This window comes from Camelus bactrianus, chromosome 1 (genome assembly GCF_048773025.1).
Source record: "Camelus bactrianus isolate YW-2024 breed Bactrian camel chromosome 1, ASM4877302v1, whole genome shotgun sequence".
Lineage (NCBI taxonomy): Eukaryota > Metazoa > Chordata > Mammalia > Artiodactyla > Camelidae > Camelus > Camelus bactrianus.
In genome coordinates, this window is record NC_133539.1 from 92,271,463 (window position 1) to 92,286,322 (window position 14,860).

Sequence of the window (14,860 nt, forward strand, 5' to 3'; positions counted from 1 at the left end):
GAGGATTGTGGCCGTGAGAATCTGGCTCACACCTAGGTTCACTGGTTATCTCATGACGAAGTTCTTAAAAGAAAGGGATGTTGAAGATGAGTTATACATGTTTATTTTCTGAAAATGCTAATGTTTCAAAGTTGCTGACTCTTTCTGATGACAAGCAGTTGATGCTGGTGACCTAGAAAATATTTTTGGAAAAAAACCACAAAACAAAAAAATGCCCACACATTTAAATTATCTTTTCAAGTGAAACTGTCTTTTCACTTTTATTATTTATTTTTAAAATTGAAATGTAGTTGATTTACAATATTTGTTTCAGGTGTACAGCAAAGTGATTTGGTTATACATGTATATGTATATATCTATTTTTCGATTCTTTTTCATTATAGTTTATTCCAAGATACTGAATATAGTTCCCTGTGCTCTTTTCACTTTTAAACAATGGACGAGAAATGCTATGTATTTCACAAGAAGCCTACTATGGAGAGTACATTTCGAAAAAGAATATTTTGATATGTTTCCATTTTACATGATTCTGTTTCTTAAAAAAAAAGGTAAGTATGTCACATAAAAATATTCTCACATGCACTCTTGGAAACATTTGGAAGTGAAATTTTCCACTTAAAAGCCATTTAAGTGAAGCGTTTCAATGAAATTTGAAGCTGTATGTTAAAAGTGTAAAAATACAACACTTTTCTATTAGTTTCCAAGAATGACATCTGAAAATATGAACATTTGACTAGCTGAATATTTGACTAGCTAAATTTCAACAAATCTTTGTCTAAGGAGGTTACGAATAAAAAGATGAGTATCATGGTTTAGTAAACTCGGTCAGTGGTGGATGATTTCCATTTGGATATATTTGTGATACACTTTTTCCAGCTACTATTGTTTTTTTAGTTAGAACAAAAAATATTTTGTGCATTTAATAATTTCTTATTTTTAAAACTTAAATTTTTTGTTTTTAAAACTTAAAAAATTTACTTTTTGTTTGACTTCTATTTTTATGTCTATTTTATAATGCACATAATTAGTGGAGAAGATATATACATATATAATTTATGAGTAAATAAATATACATAGATTGGGGTGCATGCCCCCAAAGTCTAATGGTAGGAATGCGTCATCACAATGTTCGGAGACTTGTGAGTTTTCAGCGTGAGTTTGGAATTTAGCAGAGAGGTTTAAAACTCACTGGCTACATTCTCTTGATTTAAATAATTTGTTATAGGTCTTGTTTTCTCAACTGTAAATTGAGATGAGGCCTGTAAGGCACTTAATACAGAGCCTAGCACATAGTAAATGTTCAATAAATATCAAATGTTCAATAAACATCAGTAAATATTATCATTATACCTAAAATATCTCCAAGTTCTCCAGCCCTCCAAGGTCACCTTTTAATATCCCAATAAAATAACTCAAGTCCTCCCATCTCATTTGTGAGAAGACAGGCATATGCCCCTGAGTTTCTGCAGAGGGTGTTTACATTCTTTTGGTGGTTGCATTTTCCTGCTGGTTGCCTGATGTCTGTTTCCCGGCCCAGTTGTCCATCACCTGTAGTCTTCCCAAAGTAGTTCATGATCTTCCCAGGTAGTTCATGATCACTACCTCCGTAGCATCACTGCCTCCTTGTTGGCTTTTCCGAGGCCCTGGGGCAATTCTATGAAAAGCCACCAAAACTCTCTAGAGTTCTTTATTTGGGGAAGTCTATAGGCATGTCTGTCAGCCGTCTGCTTCCAACGTTTTTTGCTCATCACTTTTTCCCCCCGTTTCTGGAAGAAGGATAGAATAAAACCCACATCCCAGTCCTGATCTCTCAGATCTGACATTGGCTCCTTCAGACTCGGGGCTGATCCTGATCCTGGTCAAACATGTGGTCATGGTTTTGTAATATCATTTCTACCTTTTCCAGCCTGTCATCTCCCTTTGTCTTTAGAGAAAATGCCCTGCTCTATTTCCTGGCTCTCGGGAACCATACCTCCACCCAGATACCTCTTGAAAAAGGGGATGGGAATTATTATAAGTGACTCTTTGCCTTTAGGAACTTCTTTAGGCCCTTGGCCATCCTATGACAGAAAACCCCAAAGTCAGACTTTTCCATCCACTTGGCACCCTGGTAAGAGACTATCTGCCACTATTAGATCCAGTTGGTTTATCATCTGCTCTGCCCTCTGAAGGGATGTTTCTGTTGAGCCAGAACAGCAAGGACAGGGTTGCCTCTCAGCTGGTAGGTCTATCAGTGCAAGGATGGAAGTCTTCTCATAGCCGCCTCATGATCCATCACTGCCCCCAAAGTGGAAAACAGACCCTCAAAAATAATGTCAGGCACAAAGGCACAACCTTCCTAAGGGTTTTCAATTTTCTTTTCGAGCTGAATATGGCCTAATAGAGGAAGGGGAAAAAAATCAGATGTTAACAAGCAATGATAATGCTTTCCCTATAACTAGGAGCACAGCTAGTAGGAGCTAGAAGCAGAAATTTGATTCAGTACCTGGACATCTCAAGTGACAAATGAAATAAATGAACTTTGGTACAAATACTTAGGCTGAATGAAAAGTGGTACATAGGAGGGGTGGCAGAGGCTAGGAGTAAGGTTTTATTGGAACACAGCCATTCTCATTCACCTACACATTGTCTGTGGCTGTTTTTGCGCTACGGCGTCAGGGTTCAGTAGCTGTGAGGTTCTGTGTGACTCACACAGTCTAAAATATTTATTATCAGGCTCTTTATAGAAGAAGTTTGTCAACCCTTGCTCTGAATAATGAATATTTTTGTCTTCTGGAGCTAGCAGGAAAGTGAGTTAAACCGGTCTCTATATCATAGAAGTAAAGGCTAATAATCCACTTAAGGCGTGAGAAGGAGGGGGTAGTTGAAGGGCGTTTGGTCCTAAGTAATAATAGACGAAGTAGCCTTCCACCTTCCAAACTTCAGTCCAGTTCATTGCATTAAAGGTTGGAGCCAAGACCTGGCTGATAATGAAGAGTCTCTTTGCTTTGCTCCCTTTGGGAAAATACCTCCTCAGAGATCTGGTGGGGAGAAGTGATGGATCCAGGGCGGAACCAGGCATACCCAGAATGGGGTTTGCCTGAGTTTCTTGATCAGATACTGCCACGTATAACCTGAATGCCATCAGATGTCTGTCTGCATTAACGGAGAGAGCTAGCTGAGTTTGCTTGCTGGTAACGAGTTAAATTAACTGTATCCTCTCCAAGTAGGTTTATCTCACCACCACAAGCTCAAGGCCCATGGTGTCCCAGCATATTCTGAAGGATGAGTGTCCATTTCTCCTGCTGCCCATTGCCAATCCTGCCTCCCATCCCAAATTCTGAGTGAGAAGCCCAGGCTTCCGTGGCACTTCCTTAAAGCTGAGGGGTTGGCTTTGATGCTAAGAGATGGGGTAGACAGACTTCATGTGTTCATTATATCCTGCTTAGCTGCGTTTTATTCATTTTTTTAGTTTGTAGTTTTAAAAATGTGACTTCAAGGAGGAATTCCCTGGGTTCTAGGAACTAGTCAACAAATGTTTTCTAAATAGTTGTATACTCTTCTATGTAAGAACAAAAATCACTCAAAGGATGCTAGAATCTTCAAAGTAAACCCACTATTAGACAACCTCAATGCTAAAAGTTTCGACTCCTACATCTTTTTCACCAGTCGTTTCTCGAAAGTAATTTGCTTTCTCTCCCTGCCTTTCATGAAGACTGGGCTATCCGACTAGTACAGTGCTTGTCTTTATTCAGTCTTTGCCCCGTAGAAGCAGACTTCTTTGAAGCAAGGTTTGTCTTTGGCATGTGTGTTTGCTACTCTTGGAAGCCACTGGTAGTCTGCTCTCTTGGGATTTCATATAATCTTTAAACATTTCCAGCAAGCCTTGGGATGTTTCATCTTTGTAGTGCTCTTTCTAATTACTAATCTACACTAGAGCATCCTCCTGATGAGTCTCCAATGTAATTTCTGTTATATTTACTACCCGAGTTAGTTTCCTATTGCTGCTGTCACAAATTACCACAGACCTAGCAGCTTAAAACAACACAAATTTATTTTCTCACAGTTCTGGAGGTCAGAAGTCCTAAAATCAGGGTGTCCGTCAGACTGCATTCCCCTGGAGGCTTACCCTTCCTGTATCTAGAGCCACCCACGTTCTTTGGTTCATGGACTCACCCTCCATCTTCAGAATCAGCAGCAGAGCATCTTCCAGTCTCTGACCTTCTGCCTCACTCTTATAAGAACCCTCGAGACTCCACTGGGTCTCCTAGGATAATCCAGAACCATCACCCCATCTCAAGACTTTAATTTAATCACATCTGCGAAGCCTTGTTTGCCATATAAGGTAACATTCACAGGTTCCTGGGACTAGGACTTGAATATCTTTGGGGCCATTATTCAGCCTACTATACCACCACTTCTGTTATTACTACCACTGGCTAAAATTTGATTGTATACCATGAGCCGGGCACTGTGCTAACTGCTTTACGTTCTTTATCTTAATTAGTCCACGAGCCACATACTAAGATTGTGTTGATTTCTCAGACAGGCTTGTGACTAAGCCATTGCTTTCTGATGACAGTAATTCATTGCAAAATTGAGTAACAGTGATTCACAAAATCTGCATTCCCACTCCTATGTAGCACTGACTTATATGCCTACAAGTTAGTTATAAATAAAACTACAAACTTGTATTTTTAGAAAATGTAGTCATATGAGTAGAAATTTACATTTAGAAGAAATTCGGCTACATTTATGAGTGGTTGGAACTCAAGTTTGTAGTTACTAGGTTCAGCTGGCTTAGATCATTGAGAGTAATGCTAATTAGATTTATGGTTGCTACTCCTAACAGCAACAGTTCATTGCACTCAGCTTAGAAATTTTGACTTAAAACCTTGACCAAGATACTACGAAATGCAAACCTTCAAGTAGGACCTCTGTCAGGAAAGTATGAGTTAATGCCCCAAATCCATCAGAGCTACTCAGAAATCTTACAAACTGATGGTTGCACAAGAATTGAAGAGTCTTACATTATCAGGTAGTTGAATAGCATCTGTTTAGTGTACTCGTGCCACTCCAATCTGTCCATGCAACCCTTAATGTCCTGTGAAACACTCTGAAGTGCAGCCGATGTATCTAAACAAAAGACCCAAGTGACGGCAATTTGGTACCTAAAACTTGCTAAGTATTAGAAGGGTTAGAGGCTCTTGAACACTGGGTTGAGCCTCTTAGCTGGTTTGATTAAGGCTATTTTAGGATTGGATATTATTAAGGAAATATAGTTACAAAACTTGAATATAGAAATATAGTGGTTTCCACCTTGCTGTTGATAAACCTTAGCGGCATATGGAAGTTATTGTAAAGAGCCCATTAATCCATTTGAGCCCCAAATGCTGTCTGTAGGCTAAGTGTATCCTACGTATCAAACATAGATATGGTTGTGATGATAATACAAATTTGCTTTCAAAGATCACTGAATTCATAGCAGTTTTTGATCATTTTTCATTTTATTAGTCATTAGGTACTTAACAATTAAGTCCATGAAATTCTGACATTGTCAAAGTGGCTGGGCAGCCCTGCTTTAGTCTGGAGAATTTAGCATTCTTCATAAAATACTTCTAACACACAAACCTCCCATTCATGTAAGACTAAAGCCTTACAAGAACTGCCTGAGGGTTCTATTCAGGAGTTAGTCTCCCCCAAAATATGCTGAGGGAGTAAAGCAATAAAATAAAGACCAACTAATAATGTTGATGAAACTTTGATAGCATCTTTTTCTATGAAAACGTAAGGTTAGCAAGCTAAGGCAAAATGCTGTTTCATTTATTTTACTTGCCGAGAGTCCCTAAATGGATAAACTAGACGGGTCTGTTTTTAAAACCCAACACTATCGTTTTTAACGAACCTGTTTCTGGCTTTTAATTTTTAAATAAATGCTATCAGTTTGTACTTTACCCAAAAAAAAGTTTGCATTGTAGGGTCTCAAAGTCAGAACAGTCTTATCATTCATAGACTTTCATTAAAAAAAAGAAAACAAAACTCAAAGATGAGAACACTAACCAAATAAAGGTTAAGTAATTCATCCAAGATTATAACACAGTTATGAGCTTAAGAAAAAAGGCACAAAATAGCACAACACAGGTGATCATAGGTGATGTGGATTAGATTTCAGAAAAGTGCCATACAGAACTTTCTAAACACATTTTGATGATCTTATCCCAATTAAGGAAAACAAGAAACCATCTTACCTTCCTTAAATAAGTGGGAAAAAGCCCTCTGATTTAAACTAACTGTACAGGACCTGTTTAGGTATTGAGTATTTCTTTTTTAAAAGTCATTTTCAGACCTTACATTGAAAAAAAATTTCGTCTTTAAAGATCAGTATTTCAGGCCCTAACGATTATTTTTACGCCCAAATAATCATTTAATATGAGGTCTGTAGCAAAAGGCAGAGTTGGATTTTAGAATTTACAATGACAAAGGGCTCAATATTTATAAACTTTGTGCACACAAGAATCCTTCCTGTCTACAGAACTGAAAGACACTGGAATGTCTTAGGGCATTTGGAGACTTCCCCTGGAAATCTTAATTATAGTTTAAATTAAGAGTAAATTCCAGCTCTCTGAAATAGCGTAAGTACAACTGTGCTGGTAGGGAGATAGATGTGCTGAATGCCTTTCAGTATGTTGTAAATCCATGGAACCATTACAAAATTTAGTCTGACTCCAGAGTTCTTGCTTAGTTAAAACAACATACAATACTATACATGAATTTAAAAATCATCACACTGCAGGGAAGGCTGGTCTGAGACGCTTGTGTTTACCAATCTGGTGCTTTAAGTTAGCTGAGAGCTAAGGCGCTTGAGAGCTGACAAGATTTCTACAAGATTTTTATATTTCCTTCAGCACCTGTTGAAGGGGACAGCCTGGTTATACTATTTTTTTTTTTTTTTACTACAGCTGTTTGCTGATATAAAACTTGTCCCTTTCCCTTAAACATTTACAAGAGAATAGTGAATATTTTGTAGGTGACTTACAGTCGACTGCTAGATAATGTGCTTTCTGCTGATTCTCAAAGCACAAGCGTCTAGGCAGCAGTTTCTGGTTAGGTCCGTTCATTCAGTCCCTCAATCCCACATTCATTCCATCACCCGACCATCATTCACAGATCATCCACTATGTGTTGAATTCTGTTGTATTAAATGGAACCAAGACAACAAGAAGTTTTAAAGAATTACCAGAACTTTTATTTTTGCTTAGTTTTATTAAAAAAATAAATATGTCATAAAGCTTTTTTCCTTTAGGGAGAAAAAAAGGAACAAGTTTCATAAAATCAAATAAGCAATGGTAAGGTGTCTTAACTTGAAAAGGCTGGGAATCACTGGTTTACAATTCGTAACTGAATGAAAGGACAGCTGTACCAGCCACAATTGGCTGTTTCATGCCAATGGCAGCAAACAACAGGACCAACTAGGGCAAAATAAATAACTGTGGAAGCCCCGACAAGTGCTTGAACAGGCTGATTCACTGAGACATCAGTATAGATATATCTTGCTCTAAACAACACTAGTTCCTGAAGAGTTGTGTGTGAATGAAATAACCACAGACATACTAGGAGAGCTTGGTATCTGAGAGAATTCTGTGGTGAATTCTCTTGTGAACAACTACTTCCACTTTTGTAAATCCCGGGTATCTGCTGAGGGCGAAGTGCACGGGGCCACGAGGCTCCGAGCTGAGGTGTCGGCACGCTCACCTAACGCCGTCCCTGCGGGGCCAGGGCCTCACTTTCCAAACTTGTGTTTCTGTGAAGCAGTGTAAGACAGAGCTGGCTGGGGAACCCAGCTGCCTCTGGCTAAGCAGGTGTAGGAGTGGGCTCACCTCCTTTAACAGCATTTCCATGTCAGTGAGTGCGTTCTGGAGGGTCTGCCTTGTGCAAAGCACAGTAATAAACCTGATCAATCCAGTTACAGATGGACTCCCTTCCTCTAAAGCCTTCGGTCAGGGCCTGAGTCTGCAACCCTCATCAGAAGTAATACTTCTAATTCTCAAGACTGGCTTTAACCAAATAAGGTGCCCACCTCCTTCAAGCTGGGGAGGATGGCAATGAAAGAGACTTGAGTTTTCCGAGGCTGAAGTTTAACAACACGAGAATCACATTTCATATAACCAGTTAATGAAAAATTTTGCTGGTGACAAAAATTTTCCACATGTTTCCTTTTTTCTTACTTCCTCTAAAAAGAACCCGAGTTCTCAGGCAAACCCTGAAGAACAGTGAAAGTCATGGATGCTCTCTGGTGGGGTGACACGTTTCAGTCCTACTGACAGAAGCTTCTTTCCACCCACCACGATGCCATGAACTCATCCTACCCCACAGCACTGGTGCTCTGGACAAGGAGTCAGTGTGGTAGTACTAGTTCCAGGCAGTTTTATCTTTGTAAATAAACAGAATCCGCACTTAGCTCGCAGCCTCCATGTCATCTGGCCAAACTCCTACCAGACTTAAGTCACATGTAATTAGTTAGGCTGCTCGGTTTCTTTAAAATGCTCCTAATAACATTGCTGCCTATATGTACAAGTGTGAGTGAAAAGAGTGTGCAATATGTAGTCTTTTCCACACTGAGTACACTAACAACAATTAGTAAATAATTAAAGAATAAGTGGTCATTTTAAAACCTGTGTTTTTCTTAAAAATCTCACTTTCTAGCACTTAAAAAAATAGCTCTTAAAAGTGCCCTATTAATGTCCAATGCTGTTCCCCCGCTCTGTCCCACCCGTCCAAAACCTGCTACAAATGCTGGATTGAGTTCATACAAATAATTTAGCAGTACCAAGGTTTTTCAAATGGAAACAGTGTTACTGACTTCTTCATACTGGATAACAAAATAAGGGTAACTCTGGTCATCATTAAAAATGACAAAAATCTGAGGCTCAAAGAAATTATCCACACAAGAGTCATACAGGTCGCTGGTGACACTGCCGGGGTTGACGGGCGGGGGCCTCCTCATGCCATGGCTGCCCATCGTGTACCTGCCAGTCAGCACTTTGGCCAGAAACATGAAATGGACTCCTTTGGAGGACTTCTTAGAAAAGTTATGAGAGTAGCTTGCCTTCTTTGCAAAGTAACTGCCTTGTCCAAACATCGTAGCGTGCTTTCCACAGACTCGAGGGTCAAAGTTGTGCTTACAGATTCCGTCGACCACATCCTGGGATGTTCCATGAAATAAATGTCTCTCATTTATTATTCTGTCACGGCCAAACATTTTCCTGTTCATATATTCCTTTTTCCTAATGCAAAGAGTGGTCAGGAAATTCAGAAAAAGGGAAGTATAGGTCAGTTCAATAGGCATGATGCAGTCATAAACGTCTCTATGGTTTCAGCGGAGGTATCGAGGGCAAAATACCATCAAAGATCATACTAAAAATTTAGACTTTTCCACCACAGACAAGAAAAGCCCTTTTCCTTTTTTCTCCACCAGCCGTTTGTTCACTTGTTTTCTCTCTTGCATTTCAAATCTAGTTCATTCTCACATCTTACCTTCTCAGGATGACTTCCCTGTCTAATTACACCTTAATTCTGAAGTTTCTCAGAACTACCTGCATCCCCTTTGAATTCCATTAATTTGTTGGGGACTTGAGAGGCCACACAGTAAAGTGATTAAGAACAAGGCCTCTGGTGCTAGACTGCCGGGGTTCAAATGCCAGCACCGTATCTTCTCAGCCATGTGACGTGTGGCAGGCTACCCAACCTTCCTGTGACTGTTTCCTCTCTGTAAAATGGAGACTGTAAGAATCCTACTTACAGGTGTGTTATGAGAATTACATGAGTTAATATTAAAAAGATGACATATTAAGTTCTGTGTAAGTCTTGACTACTGTGTCACTTGTCATCAGCTACATGAAGAAAAGCTCTCTTGAACTTTTCATACTGCTGACTCACCTTTTATATTTCTCCCAAAGAAATTGGTTTTGGACTCTCAATATTTGCAAAATTCTATATTTAAATTCAGGCACAGTCTTATGAAAAAGATTATAAATGATTCGATAACTTTTGTCCTCTGCAGAAACAGGCACTTGGATGAAGTCCTGAGATGGATGCATATAAACCCAAGTTTCAGGGTAAAAGTTTGCTGAGGTGACTCCATCAGGGCATATGATCTGTGATGAGGAGGTTGCTTCAAGTGGCGGAGGAGCCTGTGTGGGAACACCACCAAGTGTCCTAGAAGGGAAAGGGAGGAATGGCAATGTCAAACACTCAGCAGTGAGTACACCTCACATTAGAGCACTCGATCGCAGTGTCTAATGTTACAATTTGCATAGGCCAAATGCTTTTTAAAAAACAATATAGAAAATGATATCTATTAAAAAAATCTTACAGCAAACACTGATTGTACAGAGATAACCTATTATTTATTGGCTTTCCCTGGCCTCCTCCTTATGGAGAAAACTCTGGAATGTAATGCTGCAAGGCTAGCAAGCAAGAACTAATTTATAAATAACTTTACATTCTGATTCCTGGATTCCTCTTTTGCCTATAGATTTAAACTCTGTTTCAAGGGAGGAACGATAATCTGCATGCATTCTTCAAACTGCTGTACTAAGCAAAAAACACATCATTACTGAAGGCTACGTAGATGGGGGTGCATAGTGAGCGGAGACAAAGTGAGGCAGGTGGGCAAGAGAGAGCTTCCAGGGAGATGAGAGAAAATATTAAAAATAAAAAGCTTACACTGTAGGCTTTGTATGAAAACAAACAAAAACCATAGAGCAGGTATTAAAAGGTGACATTTGGCATTTGCTTTTTTTTTTTTTTTTTTTTTAAGTGAAAGCAAGTTTAGAAAGCTACACACTCCATAGATAGAGTGCAGGCTGTCTCAGAAGGCAAGAGAGCGAGCAACTGCTTCATTTTAAAATACCACATATAACAACAAAACCATCAATACTATTCAAATTTTATAACTTCAGATATGCTTAAGATGGAGCTAATTACTTTAAGCTCTAGACACCAGAATATCCTTGAACCATAAATTCAGGTCTGTTACTTTGAAGGATCAGTTTAGACAAGCAGCAGCTTTGTTACTTATTCCTCCCTGATTAAATGATTTAAATCATATTTCTTGGCCATTTTCAAATCAGAGCAAAAGGGAAGAAGCAGAGAGAAAGGAAATCCTGCCCCTGAGACCCATCAGCATGCAGTAGTCACAAGGAAGCAGTAAGTCTGCCAAATGGATTAGGAAACTGAAATTTTCAAAAGAGCTTTGTGACACAGAGGTTACAACTGTGGGTGAACATGCATCTAATCTCTGAGAGCATATCTTACCATCAGCCTCCTCATAATTACAGCCACCTGATACTAAGCACATACTATGGAGCAAGCATTTTACACAGAGTATTGCTATGTATAACAACCCTGTAAGATGGCTTGGTTATCCACACCTTTCAAAAAACTGCCTGCCTCACTAGTAAAGAACAGACAGGATTTGAGTGCAAGCTTATCTAGTTTCTAAGTGCATACTCTGCATTTCCATATACTTTACAATTCATATACACATATATTTCTTTCTTTCTTTGTGATGGACAGATACTAGGAATGCAACTCAGGTCTGCCTGACCCCCACTACCATTACCACTACCTCACGGTCTTTTGATTTTTAAGAGATGGCTTGATTAGAAGCTAAAAGCTGTAAAGGCGCAACTGCCTTCTCTAGCCCCTACCCCCTTCAAGTAGCTGTGCCTCCGATTTATTCTGCCTCCAAATACTTTTGTGAGGAAGAGACAGCTCTGGGTGGATCCAGGGCTTACAGCAGAATTCCCCTTTGGTGCTTTTAAATTCAGGAGCAGACCTAAAAGGATGCTGGTTTCTCCAACCTTCACAACAGAAGGCACAAGAGCTCTGTCTTCTGGAGCATTTTCACAAAGCCCTGACAGATTCCTCCAGAGCCTTCCTTTCGCTGGTACATTTTTCTGAGAGGCCCAACTGCTTTAATCAGATTCTGAAAGGTCTGTGACTCCTTAAAAAGCCATCACTATTCTGAAGGAATGGCAGGAAGTAGAATATAATCTCTTTATTTTAGCTGTTCTCTCTACCCCTGCTCTGCAAAGAGAGTATGTCCTAGCCCGCCAGGCCTTCCAGTCCTGTTAGGGGGTGAAGTTATCAACAGAAGTTTCTGGGTTGAAGGAGGAAGGTAAGATTCTCCCAACCACTCTGCCCAAAATAGGTTTCACGCTGTCATTGCTCCTTTTCTTTCTGATACTACTCCTGCCTAGAAATCAGTTTCACAAAATGTATCCTTTCCTTTTTCAGGGAAATGGGGCTCCGTTACTTCCTTACATATGCTTGAAAATGTGCCTGCGAAAATAAATCCTGTCCATCCCATGAAATTAAATTAGGTTTCTTATATATTTGGTTAAGCATCCATTCCTACCCCTTGATGCTTTTTAATAAGCTAGCATCCTAGTTGGGCTAAAACATAAAAATGCATGTGGACATCTATCTGATGAACTTCTACACTCTTGTTGCCAGGGGTTAAAAATCCATATTCTAAAGACAGTTTCACACGCGGCTTTGTTTTCGGAGGCTGCGGGGCCAGCGCTCAGCCCGCGGGCACTCGGGTAACGCTCCACGTGCGCGCCGACCTGCTTTAGACCCGCAGAGTCGAAGGCTACGGAGCCTGTACTCAGGGCCTCTGATGAATGAATTTTCAGAATCCAAGGTCACCTTTTATCACTCTCCTTCCCTCCCCTGGCCATTCTGAAAGGCTTCCTAACCTATTTCAGTGATGAGGGAAAAATTAATTCATTTTATCCTATTTGGGGACAAGTCAAAGAAATCCTTTCAGGCCTCCTCCTGACCAAGAGGTGACTGCACAAGGTAGAAGTCCTTTCAGCTGAAATGGACTTCCAAACCTCTAAGTCTAATATTTGTTTTATGCAGCCTCAGCTCAAGTATTCTAATACTAAGGAATAAGATGCTTTTTATCAGCCCTACTAGAAATTGGCAAACACACAGGAAATTTTTTAACCATTAGGAATATTAGCGAAACTTGACTGTGGTAGTAATTTTACTATATTATATATATTTATATGTTACATCACTATGCTGTATACCTTAAATTTATAGAATGTTTGATGTCAATTATATCTCAATAAAACTGGAAGGGGAAAAACAGCAGCAGGGAAACACTCATTTAAAAAGAGCCACATCTGCAGGAAATTCATGAATTAAGCCAGTGCTCCTCAACCTCCTCCCAAGTCTAGCATTCCCAATTCTTAGGCGTCTCTGATTCCCTGATAATTGTGGCCTTTGGGGCACCTATGTTTTTCTTTGACCCTTTGCATTTACTCACATTTAAGAACAAAATTTTCTTCCTGGCTAAGATCATGGTCTCTCTAGAAATTTGCTTCTGAAAGCTGCTTTTGGGAACTAGTCTCCCTCCTCCTCCTCCTCCCCACTAGGCCGGCCCAAGTGCCCCCTCAGTCCCAGACTCTAGGGCAGATAGGAACTGAATGGCTGCGTTTTCCCATTCCACCCTGGTGAACTTTCTGCTGCTCTGCTCTTTTCCCGTTGAAATGTCTGCATAATCTTTTTGATTTGCTAAGCTCTTACTTTATGCCCAATTATCAGTGTTCCAGACAAGACAACTAAAATAGGAAATTTTAAAAAGAATAAGGAAAAGAACAGAGTGACTTTCTTTGTTCTCTTGTAAGCCCATGTTATAAATAGTAAGGCCCTATTTGTGGCATTAATTCTACTACCTGCTTATCTTATTTTCATAGTTCATACTTTTACAAAACAAGCCTAAGTTTAAAAACAAAGATAGGGAGAGAGGGTATTCCATAATTACTTGTTTCAATCCTAAGACAAATCAATTTTCACCATTCTGTAAAACTCCCCAACGGTACAGCACTTGAATGAGCATTCTTCCTTTCACATAGAAGCTGCATCTTGCTTGATTGGCTCAGCATGCCAGGCTGCTGGTCTCACTAATGAGTCCTACTGTCTCACTAGGAGGACAGTATGTTCCTAACTACTGGACGCTGACGCTATCTCCAGCTGTGATAGTGAAATCACAGAATGGCATTTTTATTAGTTTCTAATAAAAAAAACCCTACAAGGTAAAATTTTTCACACTTGGACTAGGAAGAAAGCACACATTTACCTCAAATCAGTATCTATTTCTAAATTTGGCCTTTTAACAAACTGTTTTTGGATACTGAGCGTTTCAGGGAATGTTCTCTTTGCAATCTCAGAATTAGAATCATTAAGATTCTGCCATAATTATCTGGGAAAAACACTTTGGGCTTGAAATAACTTGGGAAAGTAGAAGGAGAGTTCATCTATAACTCAGAAGGATGAGTTCAGTCTCAACGTAAAAGTCTGACAGGTAATTTTAGTGAGTATTACAGGAAGATGGGCCTTAATTAGCAAATGAGGATGCAAATTCTTTGAAAAGGTGATGACTTCTCATACAAACTCACTCAAGGAAGAAGAATGGAGGACTCCATCTTGAGGGACTCTCTCTACTCGCCAAGACGGCCTGCCAGGGCTGGGAAACTCCCGTAACACGGAAGGGAATCTCAATCTTTCATGAAGGAGGCAAATGCAAACTCTGCCTCATTCTAGACATAATTACTTTTAGTTGTGGAAGAATGTTTACTTTTTCAGTTCAAAAAATCCAATAGGGTACTCACTCCTTTAGAGTTCAGATAAGCTACAACTAACCCGATACTATTAGAGTTCAGATAAGCTACAACTAACCCGATACTATTAGAGTTCAGATAACTCAGAATTTCACATTCTAGAGGTAATAAAAAAGTTAGTGTCAGTCTTTTTCTCTTTGGTATTCAGCTGTACATTTACATAAAATGAGAGTAAAGATGCGACT

General features: G+C 39.5%; 1 protein-coding gene across 1 annotated transcript in view; it reads right to left on the reverse strand.

Moving 5' to 3' along the window:
- Window positions 1-7,199: 7,199 nt before the first annotated feature.
- The window catches only part of TIPARP (TCDD inducible poly(ADP-ribose) polymerase), a 28,120-nt gene continuing 20,459 nt past the window's right edge, over window positions 7,200-14,860 (reverse strand). Inside the window, exons 5-6 of the mRNA XM_010952024.3 lie at window positions 9,916-10,194; window positions 7,200-9,263 (exon numbers count right to left, since the gene is read on the reverse strand). Coding sequence (XP_010950326.1) covers window positions 8,816-9,263; window positions 9,916-10,194 — 727 coding nt within the window. The 3' untranslated portion in view covers window positions 7,200-8,815. The remainder of the gene's footprint in view (window positions 9,264-9,915; window positions 10,195-14,860) is intronic.